Below are 22,561 nucleotides of genomic sequence, written 5' to 3' on the forward strand. Positions count from 1 at the left end.
TTTTTGAGTTGTTTCTTTGCTGGTTTTCTTTTTTCCCCTGTAATCATCTTTTGTATCTTGTATATCTGCATAGCTTAAGTGAAAACATTTAGACTGAAAAGATAAAAACAAGTTCAAATTAAAGGCAACTTAAAAAGTACAAACAAGTACCTATGGCAAGTTTGCATCCTTGCAGGCTCTCACAGTAACTCTCATCCGATTGTCCTCACATTAGCTCGGATTGACACTGTGGCATCATGGTACACAGTAACTCTTCCTCACATTTACCAATCAAACCATTTGCATGGTTCAAGATGAAGTGTGTGCATGTGTGTGTCAGAGAAGGGGGATCTTGGTCTTCACTGACCATGAAAGTGACTCATTTTCATGTAAGCGAGTTGAGTCCTGGTACGCCGATTGGTTGTGTGCAGTGTTCGCACGCGTGTGCACACACACACACACCATTGCATCAACCAGACACGTGCACACCCGGCGAGATATACCCCAGGCCCTTCAGAGTGAGCATTAGTCACTCCACATAAAAGCATCTCGTTGCTCCAAAGCAGGGGAGCCGAGAGAACAAGTGGGAGAGGAGGTCTGTAGAGGTTTGGCCATGGCAGCCATTTCCCAAAATATAAAAGCAACACTCGGTCAGAACAGAAACCCAGAGAGCTTTAAAGTTGGAGAGCCAGGCTCAAGTTTGCATAACAGTGATCGATACAAGTAAAGACACCCCCTGATCCAGTCTCAACTGGGATTTATGTTTTCTATGAGCTAGACTCACCACAGGGGGAGATGTTCTGACTATAATTGATGCCGACTGCACACGTTGCACTTATATAACTAGATATTACTGATTAGCGTTTAACATTTATAGCTGATAGGCCGGTCAGAAGTAATGAAAAATCCATGAGGAAAAGAGGTGTGTATTCAGCTGTACTAAATAATTGAGTCTGATCTGCATTCAAGGTTTGATTGTTTGATTTCAAAATGCACCGCAAGTGAGCAACACAGCGTGCATTTAGAAACTCTGCAAGAAAATGCGGATTTACTCCTCACTGATGGCGCAGTCAAATCCTTCAAAAACTGTTTGGCTCAAGCAAATAACAGATGGTTGATATTGTGATCTACGTTCAAAATTTTTCAGTTAATTTATTTCCTTGATTGAAAAAACAAAAACAAAGCATGAAAGAGTTTAGAGGCTTGTGTGATGCTTATTCAAAATGTGACACACAAGAGCTGAGAACTTGAAATTTCCAATTAATTTCACAGCATGACAAAAGAACAAAATATATGAACTTTATCAGCCTGCCTAATGGCAACAGTTTCTGCTTAATGTTTACAAGGAGTAAAAAGTTAAGCTTCACTTTATCAGTACCAAGGAGCAATGTGTTGAATGAACTAAAAAAGAACATAAATACACATGACCTGTTGAGGGTGTACCTCATCTCTCACCCAGTGGCAGCAGCCAGACCCTCCTCCCGCCTCCCCATTGACAAAATTATGTTTTATAGGCATATTGTCATAATACTACCCTGAATCTTTATGCCCCAGAACTTAAGTACTCGAAGCACCGTCTAAACCCTCGACAGTGGGTTATTGGCAGACTCATTAGAGACTTTGGACTGAACTTGGGGGAAATAATTTGTGAACATCCCTGCATAATGCCCAACAGCTTAATTATCTTATTTTGCAAAGCGTAAAAGCAAGCAATCCTGGAGCTGTGTAACAGGTGTAAAATTTACAAAGAGCATGACTGATGTAAGTGACGACGCACGAAACAAGAGTTGGAGACGGATGACACAATGTTTCCAAGAATTAGCTGAGTCATTGTGCGAGGGACCCTTCTTATGCCAAAGGATTCTAGAAATAGTAACTCAACTGTGGTATATTGCCCTGTAAAAATGCATGTATAAGGGACAAAGACATCGTGCTTTGATATCTTTGTCATCACTACTGGAATAAATTAATGTCCAGAGTACCATCTAATCATTTCAGTTTATGGGCACTACTAGGAAATGAAATCGAATGCTTAAAATGAAAACAGAAGAAAAATCTTCAATGCAAAACTGTTACTCAAATTAATGTAATATAATGCCAACAGCGGCATCACATAAAGGATTGTCTCACTCCAACATGGTCATTTCATGAGCTATAGCTTTTGTTACAACAGTCCTTGGTGCTTAATAAAAGGAAAAGTTCAATGCAATGTACTAGTGATGACTTTTGAAACAAGCACGTGGCTGTTCATGGCTGATCTCAACCTTTAGCCATTTTGTGGTTACATCTTTGTGTGTGTGTTTTTAAACATCTGAGTTGGTGATCAGCACCTGTGACCCCTCGACTGTCTGCAGGACCAGCAAAGCACCTGTCCTCTGCTCCCTCGCTCATCTTCACAGAGAGCAGGAGAAAAAAGTTTTCTGTGGTTTAGCAGCTGCTCCATTTAATCAAATCTCAAGCTTGTTCATAGAGAGCGGCAGCAATGTGTGGTTTTAGGTTGCACTCTGGAAAATGAAGGGAAAAAGCCTCAACTTGATATGACAAATCTTTGAAATGCTTACCTTTCCCAACAAATCTATAATCCTCTGTTGCCCCAGATTGTCTGTGTGCAATGGCATTCTTAATCAACATTTAGACCAATCATACCTCTGTGTGTTCTGCAGGTAAACTGGCTGAGATCCAATCTATTATCCTACAGCAAACAGTGATTTATGTTGTGTATTATATACACTTAATCTAGACATGTAAAATCAAACTACATTTGGTTCTTCTTATGAAGCTGGATAAACTCGAAGAGTCAGACAAAAAAATTACTGAAAGAAGCAGCTGATTTCTCCGTGGATATTGAAATCCAATACAGTGCCATGTGTGATTAGCAATGCATTCTGCACATGTAGAATAAAGTAATGCACTGAAGCCTGAGATACCATTTGACTAAAGTGGCTAATTAAAAAGCAGAGATGCAGAGGAGGGTGCAAAGAATCAGGTTTCTGTCTATCAATGGATAGATGCTACATGCAAACCACAAGATGGTTTCAACTTACACCGGGGCTTTAATCCCAGGATGGCTTTATTAGCTGCTGCTGTCCCATGAGGATAACGTGTTTGTGTAGAAGGGGGAAGGGAAACAGAATACTGGATGTATGTGGAATTTTATAGAAACATCAAAAATTAGCTGTCAGGAAGCACATGAAAATGCATTCAACCAGCAAGAGTGAACACAAGACACTCATGGTTTGCTAGAATGATTTTATGTTAGGTTTTTCATAATTTATGCAAAGCCACTCCTTTTTTTCAGTGTAGAATGATTATATAAGACGCATTAAAAACAACAATTGATGCACACCTTTTTTTCATTTAAGTATTTTAACAAGGGGGCGCTGAAAGCTCTAGAAAGTCTTTTAACTTTACAAAGTCGAGCTCTGTTAACTTCATGTTATTGTTATTGACCAGTGCTCGGAACAATGAATCCAAGGAATTCAGGAAGGATCCAGGAACTAATTACAGATTGAAAAGTTGCTAAAATGTTTGGAGCCATATCTGGACACCTGCTAATTAAAAGACCAAATCAGTTTAAACATTCTATTCAGATGTGTCACCATTTTGCAAAGACCTAAAGTACTCCTTTCTGATAGAAAAAAAAAAAAGTTTGTTGCTGAGATTGTTCAGCAGCAATCCAAGAAGCACCAAATGTCCTGTGGAGGAAAAAATCCACAGTAAGATGAAACCAAAATTGAGCTATTTTTATTTAATGGCAAGAAAAAAATATTTCATATTTAGTTTCACCATGGTACCAAGCCCTGTGAAGGAAACATCAGGCTTTTAAGCTGTTGCCAGTGGTACTGGTGGGTAGGAGTAAGAAGGAGAACTAACTCCAAATTCTTCAACTTCACCACAAATTAGCAGCTAGATGATTGAAACATTTTTTTTCAAACAGGAGAATGATTTCAGTCATAATTTAAAACTGCTTTGACATATTAGGCTTCTGGAATAGCTTTCCCAAACACGCTACCATAATCCTATTAAAAACAACTGAGGTTATACTTAAAGGCTGAGTCAATGCCAGCAAGCCATTCAAATTAAATAGAGATGTCAGCTATTCAGCCAGAAATATGCCAAAAGGTTGTAGATAGCTGCAGAAATTGTGTGCCCAATGTAGAAATTGAAAAGGGGGCAATTATTCAAGTTTTAGTGGAGATTTATGTTTTTATTTAGTTCATGTAATTTGATGATTGATGGTGAATTACATAATGAGTTACTGAAAGACAGAAACTGAAGCAAAAGGTCAGGATAGACTGCAGATGCTAATGCATCAAAAAAATAACAAGGAAAAGCATTTGCACATCACTGCACTGTTGAGCAGGGCTTTCTGTCTATTAAAGAAGAATCCAAACTATGCAAGAATTTTGTTACTCATACTTTCACACAGCTTGTTTAATATTTTACAGCTGAGCAAGGGAAGACCTACAGACTGTGTTGTGCTTTGTTTCAGTCCTGCAGCTGGACCAGGACAAATATACCCATAAAGGGATGTAACTGCTGCTTCTGTTAGTTTAGCATCAGAATGTTCTGAACACTGAACTTATAGCAGTAGGTTAGAGGCAGCTGAGCAGATTTTTTTATTTTCCCTCTCGTAGTACAGTGAATAGTACGGTTAATTTGGTCGGTCTTAGTTATGTGAACACGCTTACTTTTATCTGGCAGCAGAAAGTGCACCAACAATAATCTATTCCAGGTTATTTTGCTTCTTTTTTGAGAAAGTATTCACATCCTCGAGATGCTAATCATGACAGAGCTGCTGTTCTGAGCTGCTAAGTCATGTTTGTATTAGGGAGATGTTCAGCAGCTGGTGAGCCGACCCTACAGAAGCAGTGCCGATGTTGGACATGCTTCCTTATCTAGATGACAGATGCTTAACTGTATGTTTATTCTCACCAGTTTTGTTTCACTCAGTCTGTCAGCTTTCTCAGAACTGAAGATTCTGACATCAGCTGAAAGGAAATCTCAGTTACCTTCCTTCTTGCCCAGAAGCACATGGATTAATCCTGCTCTTATTGAACTTCTTCAATAAAATGTCTTTTTTTAGCACTGACTTAAGTGCTCCCACAACAAAAACAAGCTGAGTTTATTCGTTCTATTGTGTATTTTGGCAGTTCAGAAAGCTGTTAGGCCTGATTAATGCATTGGAAACCCAGACAAATGCTTAGACATTCCAACCTAATGAAATTCCTACTTTTATGATGTTGTTGTTCTTGTTGCTTTGGTTACTTCCAAGGAAAATATTTTATCAGGTGGACGTCATAGCTCATAAGCCACTTGTAATTCACAGTAATTACCTAAAACAGTACACTTCAAGTTATTTCTATGTTTCTATGAAATAACAACCAATTTCTAAGACAAAGCAACCAGCATTGCTCCAGACTATCTGATAGTCCACTAAAAACAGAACTATATATATAAACCAGTTAGAAGACCTAGAAGAAAATTATTAGAAGGCCACTGTTAGTGTGGTTAAGACCAGCTGTGCAGACATAAAAGCTTTGTATGAGCTGAAGTTTTGATGATGCCCCCATACTCAGTAGTGGTGGTTTCAATTTATGCATCTCAGACTTTAACTATACTAATTATACACACAAGATAGAACTCTTGCCAGTTCTTTTAACATGAAATAAAACATCAGGAAGCCTTTTTTGTTTGTCCAAATAACAGTATGGTCAAAAAAAGTTCATGGAAACACAAGAATTAAAAAACAACAAGAAAGCCCACCAACAGACCAAAACCTTGTGGGTTTTGGTCATTTGAAATTCCTGAATGTTTTTTTTATGTCTCCATGTTTTTATGTCTCCATGTCTAGTTGGGTTTGATCTTGATGTTGCTCAATGTTTTTCAATCATTGGGTTTTTGATCTGCTTTGGTTGTCTGTCTTATATTTACAAGGTTCCTAGATATTCAGTTTGTGAAAAATTCACACTTTTCCATATTTAAAAAAAAAATCCAGTCTCTAAGCCAGTTTGTGCAATATAAATAGAAGAGTTCATTATAAATTTAGGAAAGCGGTCAGGCATTACAAATGAAACCTGAAAAACGTGGAATGGATGGAAAAATCTAACTTCAATCAGCTCTATTTTAAAACTACTAGCACTTTATTTAATCTGTACTTCATTATTCAAGAATAAATATATTTTTAAGGCAAAGTTTGTGATAAGTAATATCATAAATTAGACTGTGAAATAAAAACATGGTTTAAGTGATTTGAACCTCCGGTTAAATTCAGTGAATTCACTAAATTCACTGAATTTAACCTAGAACTGCATTACAGTAAGAAAATGTCCCTCTTTATTGTCAATAACTTACAAATACAAAAACAAATGAAATTTTACAACTTCAAAATTTAAATTTTCATAATTTTGTTTCTCTAAACCTAACAAGTGGAAAATGATCTTATCAGATTCCATGCTTAGAGGACTTTGTAGGAAACTTGATATCATTGTAATAAGAATTCATAGAAATCTTATTTTCTGGTATAATAGAAAGGTCCAGTGGTATTAATTGTACCCTTTCCACTTTTTAGCAACAGCTACACATTTTGTATGTGATGCCGCCAGCTGGTGATTATTAAGTCCTTCAAAACCAGGTATAACAAAAGAAGTTTGATGCAAAGTTCAGAAGTTTATTGCCAGTTTAGTTCAGGGCAGAACCATCAAATGTCCAGGAGGGAAAGTCAAAGAGCTTAATTGTCACGATGATCTTGAAGAAGAGATGATATCAATGTCAGCAATGTTTCATACAGCTGTGAACATTTGGCAAATTCAGACTTTTACAAATAAAAACAAAGATCTTTCAAAGTAGTCATAGAAATCAGTGTTTCTTCAGAAAAGCATCTACAAATGCAGTCCATTTGAACACAAATAGTCATTCACGTAAAAAAAAAAAAAATCCAGTTAACTTCAGTCCCAGTGAAGAAAATATTGCTTAAGCTAATTTTGCTGGCTGTCAATTGACTCAACACTAATCTTCACCAGTATAAGATCAATTCCTTGTGATTTTATTTGATCAATTCCTATCTTTAAGATGTAGTTTTATTTGTGGTACCTTGTACATCAAGAGAGGTGGGATATTTTGATTTGCAGATTACTTTACTTTTCTGCCCCTCAAAATCAGAAGTGATTTTTGTGCTACCACTAAAGATCACTTGACTTTTTATATGTAATATGATTTTAAGATCTAATCTTGTTACACTGATTAACCTCTAGTAAACTGTGTTTTTTAGGACAAAAGCGCTTTCCTTATTTCAGTAACTGGGACAAACAACAAAAGGAGTTGCGTGTGTGGTTAACACTGTTGAGACCACATTAAACATCCAGAAATCTTTCATTACTAATTACTGTCACTATCCCACCACTTTCAAGCAGCTACAGAAAGTTTGTTGGGCAATTTAGAGCTCTTCTACTATTGAAGTTACCCGTCAGAGATTTTGACAACTGTAAGGTAATTTTTAACATCCATCTTTGTTTCTATCTGCCACACATCCAAAAAGACAATAGTGTGCAGACACAAGAGCATGGAAACCATAACAATGACGAGAGCTTCCACTATTCCTTTGCTGTTTTTGGTAGTGGTGATGCAGCCAGAATAGAAGGCATACATCAGCAAAACGGAGGGATGAGTAAAAATGACCAAACGTTTGTGTAAACAAGGCATAACTGGCAGTTAAGCTGCTTTGAGAAAGACGTTGTAGCACTTTCTCAACATTACCGGTATGTGCAACTCTTTCAAAGATGTTCAAAGCTTTAAAATAATTTCATAATTTTTTCAGTAGCATAATTTTACACAAAATCTCAACGTTTGATTTAAAATAGCCAGAAAAAAAACATGTTAAGAAGCAGACTGTTCCTCTGGTTTGTTCAGAGTGCTCGGTCCTCCAGTAAGCTCTCATGACTAAAGTTTATTGGTCCTAGAACTGAGATGACCATAGAAGGATGTTGGCTTTGTGAGTGGTGAATCATTTCTGCGATAATTTTATCATTTGTTTTGAATTATTACCCAAATCAAAGACTGAAAAACTATTTGTTTTCAGTTTTCTGGCAAGTCCACTAGAATTTTATTTTAAATGTTTAATTGTTAAAAAGAGTTCTCAATGCAATTTACTCAAACATTTTACTCTAACAACTAATTTCCATTTTTGTGGACTCTAAAAAAATAAAAGTAGCAGTTGTTTAGCAACCACGAATGTATTTTCAGCACTGATGAAAATCAAAGATTATCGAAAGGCCGTTTCAGGCAGGTAGCCATTCAGTTTTATGCCCACATTTAAAGGGTGCAGTTACACTGATGGGTGTTTCCAGTATCGACTGCGGTCTGCCTTCAGGGGGCAGGAAAAATATTTAAAATCCTCACGAGAAAACTGTCGCACTCATTTCCTCCATCTAGATAATTGGTAGGCAAATCAACACCTCTCTGAAGCGGGATCTTTTGTAGAGAAAGAATTGATTGCAGGACCATTGTGTTAGACTGCAGTCGTTTTAGCTATTGCTGAATTTCAATGCGCTTTTTTTTTTTTTTTTTTTATCTGACTCTACAGTGTCCCATCGATGTGTCCCCTGTAGCTCGCCTGGTGTAATCTGGGATGGACTCCAGCACTCTGTGACCCTGAGCACGTCTACACAGATCCAGAAGATGGATGGCTGTCCTGGCTGCAGGTGGGAGTCATTTTCTCTTCAGCTAAATGAGCTATTATTCAGCAGGGTCAGTCGTGACTTTGACCTTTCGGTTGTCAGCACAATTTGGTATCCTGTATGCAGATCAGGCTGTTTGAGTCTGAAGGAGTCACTAAAACACAGACTGCAGAATGTGCAGAGCCTAATTCAGTGACACAACTGTTGAAGCAGACAGGGCAGAGAAAACCTGAAGCTGAGTCTATTATTCACACCTGAAACTGTTTAAGAAGAAGCATTATGAAAAGAGGCCACCATTATGAAGCTTCACAAAAAAGAATGTACAGCTAAATTAGGGGATATTTAAAACTTGTAATGCTGAGCTGATTGAACTCTAGATTATTATGAAAACATCATCAAGCAAGCATTCCTCTGCATGAGAAAATTACACCCCTAGTTAAGAACATTTCCACCTCAAAGATCTATATTAAACAAGCAATGCAGCCCTTCTACTTTTCTTTACAGTGTCTTTTGTTCTTTATTACAGAGCAACAACCAGTTTCTGGTGTGTTTTGGGTGCAATTTATAGCCCCAATTTAATTGGGGGATATTTTGTCCCTACAAACTTTCATTTCCTACCCATACTTAAACCTTTGCATATCGATTCAGTAGTCTTCGATATTATGTTTGTGAAAATACTCACAAAGATGCTCAAATCTCAAGTGTAACTCAATTTAATTGAATATATCCTGGAACTTTGCATTGCATCTTATTTTTATTTATTTTGATTCTCATTTAGGTCTATTGACGCTTATGAAATATGAGATTATGAACCCAGATCAAAACCAGAATAGCTCAGTCATCACATGTTAGGTGACGTAACAAAACCATATTTTCCATTGTATACTATCAGTAGAATAACAAAAATTATTTAAAAAATAGCTCATTTTCAGAGTAGAAATATCCCAAAGCAAATGCGAATTGATGTGTGGCTGGTACAAAATGTCCTGCAGCAGACAGCTCTGTTTTATTCTCTAAAAACTTTGGCACAAAGTATTACATTTTTTGCTGAACAATGATATTCAGCATAATTTTCTCTTTTTTCAGACTGAAGCCTGTTAGAATAAAGAAAACTTATGAAATTGATACAATAAATAAGTAAAAACAAAAAAGAAAACTTAGGGTGAAATCTAATATGATCTAATTTTATTAAGTACGTTCAAAGGTAGAAGTGAATGGTGGAGCCGAGGAGGTGGCCGAGCATTTCTGGACTGAATGTTTCACATGGCAAAAGGTTTAAGATACAACAACAACACAACAAACTTGAAGCAACATCTGGTGACAAGAAATCCTGAAATCAGTTCGTAGGTAAGTATGCTTCAGCTAACATATAATCAGAGCTACCATGTTTTACAAAGCTACATACTGAAAGATATTGTGCTACTGTGATTGCTGGAGGAGCAGCTGGAAGCTGCCTGTTGCTAGTGGTACTGGTGGATTGAACCCTGTCTTTTGAGCTGCATGAAACTGAAATCGGCTTTATGTACTTCACCTGACAGCAAAGTTGTTGAAAACCATCAGGTTTTAGTAGCTTCACTAGAATTTAATACCAAGTAGTGTTATTGGGATTATTTTTCTAATTACCTGATTTAAATATTTAAAAAAAAAATGAAATATTTAAATAAATATAAAATAAGCTGCTTGGCTGAAAAACATGAACCTGAAGTACAAAAATTCAAAATACGACAGTCCGATGCCCAGGAGGTTGTCGATCAGCATTGATTTGTGAACAGAGAATGAACTAATTTCATTCTCTGTCCACAAGAGGCAGAGAAGAAAGTGGACAGAGAAAGTGGACATTCTCTGTCCACTTTGCAAGCAACTTTGTTGCTGCTTGTAAAGTGTATTGCTTTACAAACAGCAACACACTTTGCTCTTTGTAAAGTGTTTTTTTTTTTTCCACAAGAGTGTTTACACTTTCTAATTGTGGCATTGTTTGAGGAATGTTTGTTACATTGTTGTTCAGTTCAAATCATTTAATCATTTAAAGCATTTGTAAATTGAAATTGCTTAAATATTGGGCAGCAAATTAGCAATTAGAGAGATAAAAAAGGTAACGCTTCATATTTATATTTATTTCCAAACACCAAACCTAACCTTGTTTCATGCACACTACTTTTTTAAAAGAGAAATTTTAGTTTTTGAAATAATGCTAAAAGTTAACTTAAAGCATTAGACTGTTGCCCTGTTATCACAATATTTTTGTATATTTATTTATTTAATTTATTATGTGTGCAATTTGTGTACAACGTGCATTATTTAGAATTACTGTTTTTCGTTCTCCTCTGAAAAGAATATCCTAATAATATTTTTATACTACAACATCATGCAACATATATTTGTAATTAATAAAATCAAGCTCGTGTAACACAGAAACCTTTAAGGGAACTGCACAGTTACTGACTTCTCTCTGACTTTGGTTACATGTCTTACAAAGGTGACCTCAAGACTTTGGTCTACAGGATGAGATTCCCTACAGAGAACTAGAAAGGAGTATACATTTATCAATGGCCAGAACTTCTTACAGATGTTCTGATACAACCTAGAGTTGTGTGTTGATCAAACATTTCGTGTAAAAATCTAATGCAGGTCGTATTTCTTCTACTTTCAATAAAAACATCTAAATCCTTCAGACCAGCTCAGTATTACAGATAAATTGTCTCTGACTATTATCTGATTAGCAGAACTGCCATTTAACTTTCTATTGCCCAGCCAGACTAATTTGGACTCTGCCCTACTGTTACGTAACCTAGTCTGACATTATCTACAGCTGATTTATTTCCACTTCTTCTCTATGTCCTTCGACGGGCTCGACATACCTTTGGAGAAATACCCATAAATACCTCAGATTTTCTCCTCACGTAGCCAAGCCATATGGTTGGTATCTGCACTACAAACAATCAGCCTGCACGTGACATTAGGATTCACAGTGCCTCCGTGGCTGAAGATGATACAGGCTGTTTTCACAGTCAGCTCAGCAGCCACAAGCCTTAGAATATGCCTGACCCACACACACTTTGCTGAAAAATGTTTTGGATTGTGCCTCTTGCTGTAAGCCACATTATGTAAGTGCTGAGTGTGAGGTGTCAGGAGCTGGCTGGGTGCCAGCATGGTGCTGTGGATGTTTGGATGTGGGTGTAGGTGTTAAAAATATCTTGTATGAATAGCTCCTCCGAGGATATAAGCTATGCAACAAATTATTATGCACCGGTGCTGTGATTGTGTTGTGAGATGCGCTGATGTAATGTGTGATGGCTGAATCAGTCTGCTAAATTAGAAGTTAAGTTGGAAATTAAGTTTTTATGTAAATATTCTGGTGCTGTATGAAAAGCACTGGAGTGTGCTATTTTCATAGCAAATTCACAGTAATGAATTTACCAAGAGGTTTGTTTCTGATAAGAAATGAGGTAAAGATCTCTAAAAGGATAACAAAGCGATGTGAAAGGGCATCAGTTTTGGAAGAATACTTTTCATGTTTTTATTCACAGTTGGAGGCATTTTTGGGCTGCAGCAGTCAAATCCATTTTTTTAATTGCTCACACTGATATTTTGATCATTCATCTTTGTGGATGGGCATGACATATTTGTGGTTGAAATTATTTCTTACCATCCGCTAAATTTCTGACCGCCTTCAGATTTTCTTTCATATTTAAGTCCGAACTCCGGCTGTGCCTCTTTAAAATGTAAATTATTTATGGTCAAAAGCAATTGATTGGATTTGATGTTTTGATAACTTTTTTGGTATAATTAGAAAATTAGAATTAGCATCTTGCATCTTAGATGTAAGCTATTTCCTAGTACACACTTAACTTTTAGACATAGTCTATACATTTTCATTAGGGGTGAAGTTGGGGCAATTCCTTAGGCTTAATGTCAGCCTTCTTTGTCCTAACCAGAAAAGGTTTTCATGTCTGTTTAGTACTATTATCATGCTGGAATCCAATTTTCTTCAGGTTTAAACAATCAGCCCTTCCCTACAGTGAAGCCTGGTGGTGCTAGCGTCATGCTATGTTTTGCAGCAGCAGGAACTGGTGAATTTTTCAGGATAGAGGGAAAGTTTAATGCAGCAATGTATAGAGAAACCTGGCTGAAAAGCCTGCTCCAGAGCATCTTGACCTCAGACTGGGGCAACAGTTCATTTTTCAGCAAGACAGCGACCCAAAGCACTTGGTCAAGATCTCAAAGGAATGGCTTCAGAACCACTCTGTGAATGTCCTGGAGTAAACTTCTCTAGTGAGATCTAAAAAGTGGCTGACAGACATCTCCCAACCTAATGAAGTTTGAGAAGTACTGTGAAGAAGAATGGGGGAAGCTGCCTATAGATAAGAGGCATCACATTCAAACAGACTTGAAGCCGTAATTGCTGCCAAACGTGGACGAACAAAGCACTGAGCAAAAGCTGTGCTTACTTATGTAAATGAGATTTCTTGGTTTTCTATTTTAATAAATTTACAAATATCTCACAAACCTTTCCCCACATTTGTGTGTGGACTTTTGAGGAAAAAGATTCATTAATACAATTTGTAATATAGCTGTAACATAAAATGTGAAAAAGTGAAGCACTGTGAATACTTTCCAGATGCACTGTAAGACATTTGTAATTGTGCACCCAATTCTTGTCTTTATAATAAATCAAAGTCATTTACTCAAATTTAACATGACATCCACATGTGCTGATGATGAGTGAACGTAAATGTCTGGCCAGGACTGTGAGTTCATTCTGAGAATAAACTGCACTGAAGGCTGAAAACTTTCCACTTTCTCTAAGAGGCATATTCGGCTTTCAAACTAGCTGATGTCATGGAGTCCTACTCCTCTGTACACTCTTAACTGAGAGATTTAGAGTAAACAGAGTGAAATTTTCCTCTGGTTGTAAAGCCATCTTTCTACTGCCAAATGCTGCTCAGCACAAACACAACTGCAACCATTACACATCCAAAGCACACTTCTCCCTGGTCCAAAGCTTTAACCTTTTAGACATGGTTAGATTGAGTATGCAAGAAAGCTTTACTAAAACACTGAGAGCATAAAAGTTAATTTATTGGACTTATTATGAGTACTACACACCAGATCTTCATGTTAGTTTCCTCCTACTACATCTGCTGTTTGGAGTGAAAATGCAGTAAAAGAACTAGAAAGCTGAGACCTGACAAGTCTTATAAATAAGCGTTTTATGTCTGAACTGTGTAGTAGGGAAAAGAAGAAAACTCTGGACTACTTCAGCACTTTATCAAGAGTTATATAAAAATGATCACATTCAATATCCTATTGAGTTTAATTAAAAGTAAAATAAAAAGTGATTGTACAAAAGTCCAAAAATTCTTAGCTGGAAACTTTCCAAAAACATTTGGCACAAGTTCTGAGGAGGCTGACCTGATGTCACCTTGAATGAGATAATGGCAGCTGTTATTAATTGATCAAATATAATTAGATCCCTGCATGTTGTAAAAGAGAACCATTAACTAATAATGGCAGAAAACTGAGTCCAGGCTCTTCAGGATATCTTTTAAGCACAGTCTCATCAGTGCCTTTATAATCCAGTATTTGTCTTCCACAACAACACATGAGACATATTAAACATTAAGGTATTAAGCTATGCTCCTTAAAAACTAACTGCAGTTCTTTAGTTTAACATCAAAATAGAAAGTAGGAATCAGATTCTAACTTCAGTTTTTTTTTTACCCATCTATTGTATAGGACCACATTTTTACACTATCTTTAAAGGGTATAATGCAGTAAGTGTGTTTGATTCAAAACTAACAGATACATGTATTACTGCTTACGTGTGCCTCCCCAAGACTATGCCACCGTGGCCAATGAGCCACAACTATGATTACCTACATCAAAAACCCACAATCACAATTCAGTAAAAGTTAGCTTTACGCAGAAATTGAACACTACATACCTTGGAAGACATCCACATCCTGATTATCTTCTGTGCTCGGAGATAATCAAAGTCCTCTTGAGCAAAAAAAATAAATAAAATATGGGTATATATAAATATATATATATACCTTTTTGTGCACTGAGTCCAGCAGAAAGGCGAGAAAATTGCTCATAATCTCTCCTTTTAGAGAGTTCCCACATCAGAGTCTTTTACGCTGTAACTTTCCATATTCATCTTTGTAAAGGGATATTGTCATTTTGAGGTGCTTTAAATGAAAAAAAAAAATGTTGCAGCCGAGGCTTTAAGAGTGTCCATAGAAAACCTGGGCTGGGTGACTTCTCCAGCCATTTTAAACAATGATGACACCTGTGCTTAGCTCTCATTGTGGGTCTTTTTTTATTATTATTTTTGGCCTCTTATGGAAAAGCTTATTTCAATATAGCCCTGGTTTATTTAATGCCTACGTTATGACATATATCATCAATGTGTAGATCATTTTTGTTTGAGTATTTTAAATGAACAAAGATAAAAGTATTCTCTCTTAGGCTTTTTTTATGTGAATAGAGCTCAGTTTTATATTTTTATTTTCTGGCAGACTAAGTGAAATAGTTTCCCCTTTTCTCTACTCATACATTCTGTATCCAGGTGAGCAGAGGATGACTACAATGTTGCCATCTGAATGGCCTACAGTTACTGTCTCTAACCCAGCGCAAATTCTACGTTATAGTGCAAACAAATTTTAACTTTATTGCATAACAGCAAAAAACGACCATCTCTACCCCTGTGATGTGACAGATGAAAGTCATAAAGTGCGAATGCATAGCCTGTTGTCTAATTCAGATTCCATGTCAGATTTGGAAGCCCACACTGGATAAACGGATATATCTGTGTCTATCAGGCAAATTTAGGCATGGATGCCATTAAGGTGCCAATTGGTGGCCTATGAGTGTGAATGTGTGTGTGTATGTGTGCGTCTGTGTGAGGCGTGCGTAAAACGTATATAGGCCTATTGGGGGGTATGATTCAGCTGCTGCTGGCCAGAAAGAGTCTTTAATCGGATGTGTATCGTGTTTAGAAAATAATAAAATAAAACTCTTAGTCACACGTCAGTCTGAATTGATTTCGAGTTAGTACTGTTTTTTCTGCTTATGTCTGTGCCATTTCCTTTACTGGGGCTTTTGTCCAACCCGCAGAGCGACTCCGTCACCCCCTCCTCCATCTCCATGTACTCCCCTTTGTCACCCAGCGAGGAGCCAGACGGCGAGCTTTTGAACTTCCTAAGAAAGTCCGGGAAGTACGGGCAGCCCGGCGGCATGCTCTCCACCACGGGCGACTGGTCCTCGTTGTCCGTCTCCCGGTGATAAAAGTAGTTAAAGTTGGACACTATCACGGGCACAGGAAGCGCGATGGTCAACACGCCCGCGATCGCGCAAAGGGAGCCCACTATCTTCCCACCGACAGTGATTGGCTTCATGTCGCCGTAGCCCACCGTGGTCATGGTAACCACGGCCCACCAGAAAGCGTCGGGGATGCTCGTGAACTGCGAGGTGGGCTCGTCCGCCTCGGCGAAGTACACCGCGCTGGAGAACAGGATGACGCCTATTACCAGAAAAAAAATGAGGAGGGCCAGCTCCCGCATGCTGGCGCGCAAGGTATGCCCCAGGATCTGCAGCCCCTTGGAGTGTCTAGATAGTTTGAAGATGCGGAACACCCTGACCAGGCGGATTATTCTCAGGATGGCGAAACTCATCGCCTGCTGCCCGTTTCCCTGGTGCTGCGCCAGGTCCGTGCCGAGGGTTATGAAGTAAGGCAAAATGGATACGATATCTATAGAGTTCATTATGTTTTTAAAGAAAGCTGTCTTGCTTGGACTCGCAAAAAATCGAACTATAATCTCAAAGGAGAACCAGATGATGCAGACCGTCTCCACGATGAAAAACGGGTCGTTGAAAGGTGTAAATCCGTGGTCAGGCTGAGAGGAGTTCTGGCGTGGCTGCAGATACTCTTTTTCATCCCTGAACTCGGGCAGCGTCTCCAGACAGAAAATGACAATAGAAATGACTATGACCAGGACAGACACCACTGCTATCCCCCTGGCAGGACTCGAACTCTCTGGATACTCAAAAAGGAGCCAAATCTGGCGCTTGAACTCGTCCTCCGGCAGAGGTTTCTCCTCCTCCTTCACAAACCCCTCATCCTCCCGAAACTTCAGTATCGCCTCCTCGCCGAGTTCATAAAACTTTACCTCCTCGGAAAAGATGTCAAACGGGACGTTGGCAGGTCTTTTTAACCGCCCTCCTGACTGGTAATAGTAAAGAATGGCGTCAAAACTCGGCCGGTTCCTGTCGAAGAAGTATTCATTCCTCAGCGGGTCAAAGTACCTGATTCGCTTGTCGGGGTCTCCCAGGAGGGTGTCCGGGAACTGAGTGAGCGTCTTCAGCTGAGTTTCAAACTTCAGCCCCGACACGTTGATGACGACCCTCTCACAGCAGCCGCACTCGCTGTAAACGTTCTCGTATCCGGACTGGGGACGCCTGTCGGTGATAGACACGGTCTCCTCCTCATCATCCATGTTGCACAGAAAGCTCGACCTCTTGCTCCCCCGTCCGCCCTCCGCCGCCTCTCCCCCCTCCACCTCCTCCTCCTCCTCTTCCTCCGCTCCCTCGGCCTCTTCCTCCTCTATCATGATGTCCTCCTCGGATCCGAGCAGCGCCAGCTCCGAGTGGCGCAAGTCCCCTCCGAGAGTGCTCCGGTTGCGCCTCCACCGACCGACGCCGCGCTGCTTTTTCCGCTCTCTGAGAACTCTGTGCTGCTGTTGCTGTTCGGGCTCCTGCTGCGAGGAGGAGGTGGAGGAGGAGGAGGGGCGCAAGGCGGCGCCGCCGCTGCTGCTGATGTTGGCGGAGGAGGAGGCGGCGCGAGACTGATGTTGGCGGTTGTTAAGGAGATGAGCGCCCGAGGAGGTGGCGGAGGTGGGCCCCCCCGCGCCTCCCTCCGCACCGGAGCCACCGTCGGCTGCTGCAGCCGCGGCCGTCGCTCTCGAATGGGCAACCTGGCGCTCCCTCTCGCGCTCCCTCTCCCGCGCGCGGGCTTGGGCATATCCATACGGCAGGTGACTGTTGCACCCGCCGTCCGCACCCACCATGGCAAACTCCATTTTTGTAAAGGTTCGGTCCGCGAAGGCTACAGAACCCTCGTCAAGGGGGATGCAGACCAGAGGATAAAAGTTGCAGCTCTGTCGCGCAGACACAGAGAGACTGAGGCATCAATCGTTTAGAAAGTCAGATTAACAAACACACCTCAGTAAGGTCCATGTTGGCTGGAGTCCGCGTTGCTACTTACATGATAAAAAAAAAGGAAAAAAAAAACACTGGTGAGCATATCTTGTTGCGCCCAGTGTATATTTTATGACATCATTACCATAACCAAAAAACACCAGGGCCATTGGCATAGCCTGTTACGCAGACGCTGTGTCAAACTTGCAGCGCCCCTTTTATGCTCAGCATGATAAATCACCGAGTCAACAAGCGACACCCAAACAGTCTTTCTTCGGCTTCTCTGGTGCCCATCAGGTGGTTAATTTCTCAGCCCCAAAAAGCGTCTTTTGATCTTCCCTGGTCGCCCATGGTTGCCATTTTTTATGAGATGAGATTTTTTTATGGCTCTTCGCTCTTATGTTTTGGAGCTCCGATGAATCTGAATGACTTTGTTCCTCCGATGCGCTCAGCAGCTGCGAGAAAAAACAAGAGAGAAAACACCAATTGGTCTATGCAAAAAAGGGGGATGCGTTTATGGTAATGTCAGTTGTTTTTGTGAATACATTGACCACGATGCTACTCATATTACACGTCTTCACGACTTTATTATTATTATTATTATTATCATTATTATTATTATTATTATTAGCTTTGGTACATCAAAAAAATATATGCTTACAATAACATTGCACACGAAATTATATTAAAGTATAATTCTTTCATCCTTACTTACATTTAAAACGGGGGCCAAAAGAAATCGCCTCTGCCCCCCCCCCCCTACAAACAAATCTGATGGAAGAGGAGGAGGCGGAGGAATGCTGGGTGAGGATGCAGCTCTCCGTCTGTGCTCAAATCCTCTTCTTGGTTTTGGGGTGTAATATCACAAATCCCTCATCGTATCCGGCGGGCAACCATATCCACATCTACATCCAGCATATACATCCGTGCTCTGACGCACTCTGAGGAGGACACTTTTTTTGGCTGCGTCTCGACGCCTTGCCTCAATTCAACAGGATCTACTGGCACTTAAGCTCCCGTTGGTGCTGCATCGCTCCTGTTGTACCGGCAACACCAATCAAGATGAGAAAAAAGCAAAAGCAGGTGTGCCAGCAGCGAGTTGGCATCAAAGACAGTTCCACTCGATAGCGGCGAATAGCCAGGAGGGTGGGTAAAAGTTTACATTGGCACAGGCGAGGGTAAATGGCCCCATGGTTGAGTCTGAGCATCACACATCTGTCTGTCTGCCGCTGTAGCCCTACCTCTACTCCTGTATCCCTCCCATTGTATGTGATGATGGAGAGTCTTAGTGAGAAAGTCGTTCATGTACCGCAGCGCATGCAGGCGGAGCTCGGTCCTCCCCCAGTGGATGCAGCCGGTCACTGCGCACCGTGCTGCAGTCTCACAGCCGAGCCTGCTCTGTCCTTGATCAGGTCGCAACCGGTGTCTTCTCTGTAAAAACCTTATGCCTTACTTTGGGTTCATCTCTACGAAATAAAGGTGATTATAGAGTACAAATACACTTTTCAATAAAAATGCACCTTAATTTCTCAGGCACCAGTTGTTGTTGTTGTTGTTGTTGTTTTGTCATCTTAGCATGTGCATTTCTTTTTCTTTTTCTTTTTTTTTACAGTATTTGATTTGATCCTGCACATATACATTCTTCCAAATTGGTCTTTATCTGTAATTATTTAAGGAACCAATTTAAAATAACAAAATAATAATAATAAAAAAAACAATCATCTAAATGTAAAATAATAATTATAAATAATATCTAAAAACAAAATAGTAAACAAAGTAGTTATTAATAAAATTCTTGCAAACTCTTGTAAACTAATAACAATTAGTGTGAAATTTAAAGGGTGATTGAAGTGACTAGTGCGTAAACAAAAAGGGATCCTCATCAATGTATGAAAAGTCTCATATACTTACTCACTGTTTATAAAGCTGGGTTAATAAATAACATATTTAGAAATTATTTGTAAGATCTTAAGGTTGCCTTACTTATTGTTTTTTTATTGAATTTAATCAAAGTATTTATTTTATGTTTATTGAGCTGTTTTTCCATTAAACTGTTAATATTCTTAAATTCACGTCTGTTATATATGTTGTATCTTAATAATCTCAGTGAAGGTTATCTTCACGTTTTAAAGCTTTAAAAATCTTTGCATACATTAACATTACTTCTGGGAGTAAACACTATTACAGCCCACAGTTTCTCCCTCCCTCTGGTGTATAATTACTAGAGCACTCTAATGGGAATATCACCTGTTTAGAAAGTGAAATTACTCAGTTGGTATTTGTGAAAATTAAAATCCTCCTTTAGAATTTCATTAGTCATAACTGTCTTTTTTTGTGCATGCAACTTAAAAATACTACATAATGTCTGTAATAATGTACGTATGTTTAAAAGTAAACAATGGCAGCCAATGAAAAGGTGCTACAGGTTACAGTCACTCCAAAAGTGAAAAAATAGTTAATAAGTTGCACTACATTATATTTGGGGTATCAAAGTGAAGGGACACAGAATAGTAAAGCTGACCATGCTTTTCGGAGAGTGGAGAGGGGGGTTCTTTTGTTTTTATTTAAAAAATATTGTTGAAATTGGTGTCCTACATCGTGTTGACATAAAAATCCATTGTACCACACTGAAGTCCAGTTGGTACATTTCACCATGTTTAGCTGGAATTATGATCATGGTAGCACAAATATGCAGTTTTGTCTGTTTTCTTAATTAAAAATATGCTAATTTTGTTGCTTCTTAAAAATTAAAGCTAAAATATGTGCTGCAAAACTATTTCTACCCCCGGGTCATTTTCACTGATCAAAAATCAACAACAAATAAAGCCATGTTTGTCCCCTGGACAGAGGCAAGCTTTGAATTGAAGTGCACTGTATAAATATTTGAATTATTTGAGGAATTATAGTCTATGGTGCAGAGAAAGAACTGCTATTAATTCCTTTATCAGTCAGAGGAAAAGTGGCCTGAATTAAATGGATTTGTTTGAAGCATATACACCAGCTTGGCGATTGTAACAAAACTGTCAGTCTAACAAATTACTGCAGTTAGGTATTAATTAGTCAATCCTTGTTCTGCTATTGAAAAGCAATTAAGGATTCAAATACTGATATATAGGTATAGTGAGTCTCATTAATGTGGTCACATTTGGTCCTATGTTTTCCATATTTATGCCAGATTAAAGTTTTGTTGAAAATAAAAATTAAGATGTTCACAGTTTAAACAAACAACATAATTGTTTTGAGATTTGCGAGCTGCATCTCTGCTATTCTTTTGTGACTTATTTTATAAAGCACAGACTTTTAAAGTAGTATCAGCTGGTAAAGTAACAGTTGAGTCCTTCTTAATGATTGCCCCCCTGATTTATTTGGACCCCATTGGGCTACGGTAGAGTAAAGGTCTAATTCATCGCACCTTTTAAACCTACTTCTTTCAATCTGATTGCTCAGATAATTAGCTTTTTTTCTCTCTGCAGGACCCCTGAAGGCCTGCTGCTGGAATACACAACAATCATTAGCCATCGCCAATTCACCTCTACCCATCTGATTCATTTGAATCAAACACTCTAATTAGGACAGAACCGCCTGTTATTCCAGAAACAATATTCCTCTAAGGGACTCTAATCTTCTCCTGAGGGTATCTAGTAAATCTCTGCTTGCAATATTCCTACAGGGGTATTTTTGGGTGCTTGCCTGTCCAGAAAGTAACCCATCTTTTAGCTAAGAGGATATCTGAAACAAATTGTAAAATTTTATGCCGAGGCACAGCATACTTTGGTAATCAGTACCACTGATGGAGCAAATATCACTCAGTGTCTCTAAGAAGCTTGTCTCCAGTCTTTGTCTTTCACAAACTCACCTAATACATCAGAGGAGTTCTTTTCTTGTCTGCACAACATGTAGGCAACCTTCCACCCACCTAACATTCATCATGCAACCTCACTTCTTGCACTTCATTGAGCATCCACCTCAGTCAGCACCAGGGGGAGTTGTGAGGCTAGTAATAGGGTGAGATGAAGTGGAGATGCGAGGTGTTTTATTATACAAGGGTTAAGATGCATTTTAAACAGAAGTCAGAGCTGCAGCAGATCAAAGCTTGTATGCAGTGAACAAATCCAACTCAAAGGATCGTGTTATATTATTGTAATTCTTAGCTTGCATTTATTTATTTAATTATTATTAAAAAAAAGCTTTTCTCGCACAAATCCCACATTTTAAATGGCAGAGAATTGATTCCTTTTTTTAATTTTACAACATAAGATACATTGCTATTTCAGACTGATGAAAGTACATTTGACTTTTTGGACAATTGCCAGTAATGGACATATAGGAGTTGTAACAATATTCATGTAAAAAAAAATAAGGGTTAAATGTTTATTTCATCTTTGTCGGCCTCAGATGGCCTAAAATGCAAATTTAACTGACAACTGCCTCTATCAACAATTTGTTTATATCTTGACTAAACGGTGTTAAGTGTGCCTTTCTGTTACAGTTTTTTTTTGTTTTTTTTTTGCTTTCTAGCAGCAAGCTGACAGTTGTTGCTACTTTCTGAACTTTGTGTGTTTAATTTAGTTCAATAGTTCAGTAGTTCCTGAATTTAAAATCAGACATACATTATGTATAAAATAAATTTCTCACTTTCTCGATGCAGAAAACAGCACGAATAATGGATACATTAGATTTTTATTACATAGATATGCTGACATCAATAA

General features: G+C 38.8%; 1 protein-coding gene across 1 annotated transcript; it reads right to left on the reverse strand.

Annotated features, from left to right (window-relative positions):
• Window positions 1–10,648: 10,648 nt before the first annotated feature.
• Window positions 10,649–19,409, reverse strand: kcna4 (potassium voltage-gated channel, shaker-related subfamily, member 4). The gene is made up of 2 exons (XM_015020267.1): window positions 18,568–19,409; window positions 10,649–18,307 (listed from the first exon to the last, which is right to left on the reverse strand). The coding sequence occupies exon 2, from the start codon at window positions 17,732–17,734 to the stop codon at window positions 15,680–15,682; it is 2,055 nt and encodes a 684-aa protein (XP_014875753.1). The 5' UTR covers window positions 17,735–18,307; window positions 18,568–19,409; the 3' UTR covers window positions 10,649–15,679.
• Between the last annotated feature and the right edge of the window lie 3,152 nt (window positions 19,410–22,561).

This window comes from Poecilia latipinna, unplaced genomic scaffold (assembly GCF_001443285.1).
Source record: "Poecilia latipinna isolate Pla-1442-1.1 unplaced genomic scaffold, P_latipinna-1.0 Scaffold2559, whole genome shotgun sequence".
NCBI classification, from domain to species: domain Eukaryota; kingdom Metazoa; phylum Chordata; class Actinopteri; order Cyprinodontiformes; family Poeciliidae; genus Poecilia; species Poecilia latipinna.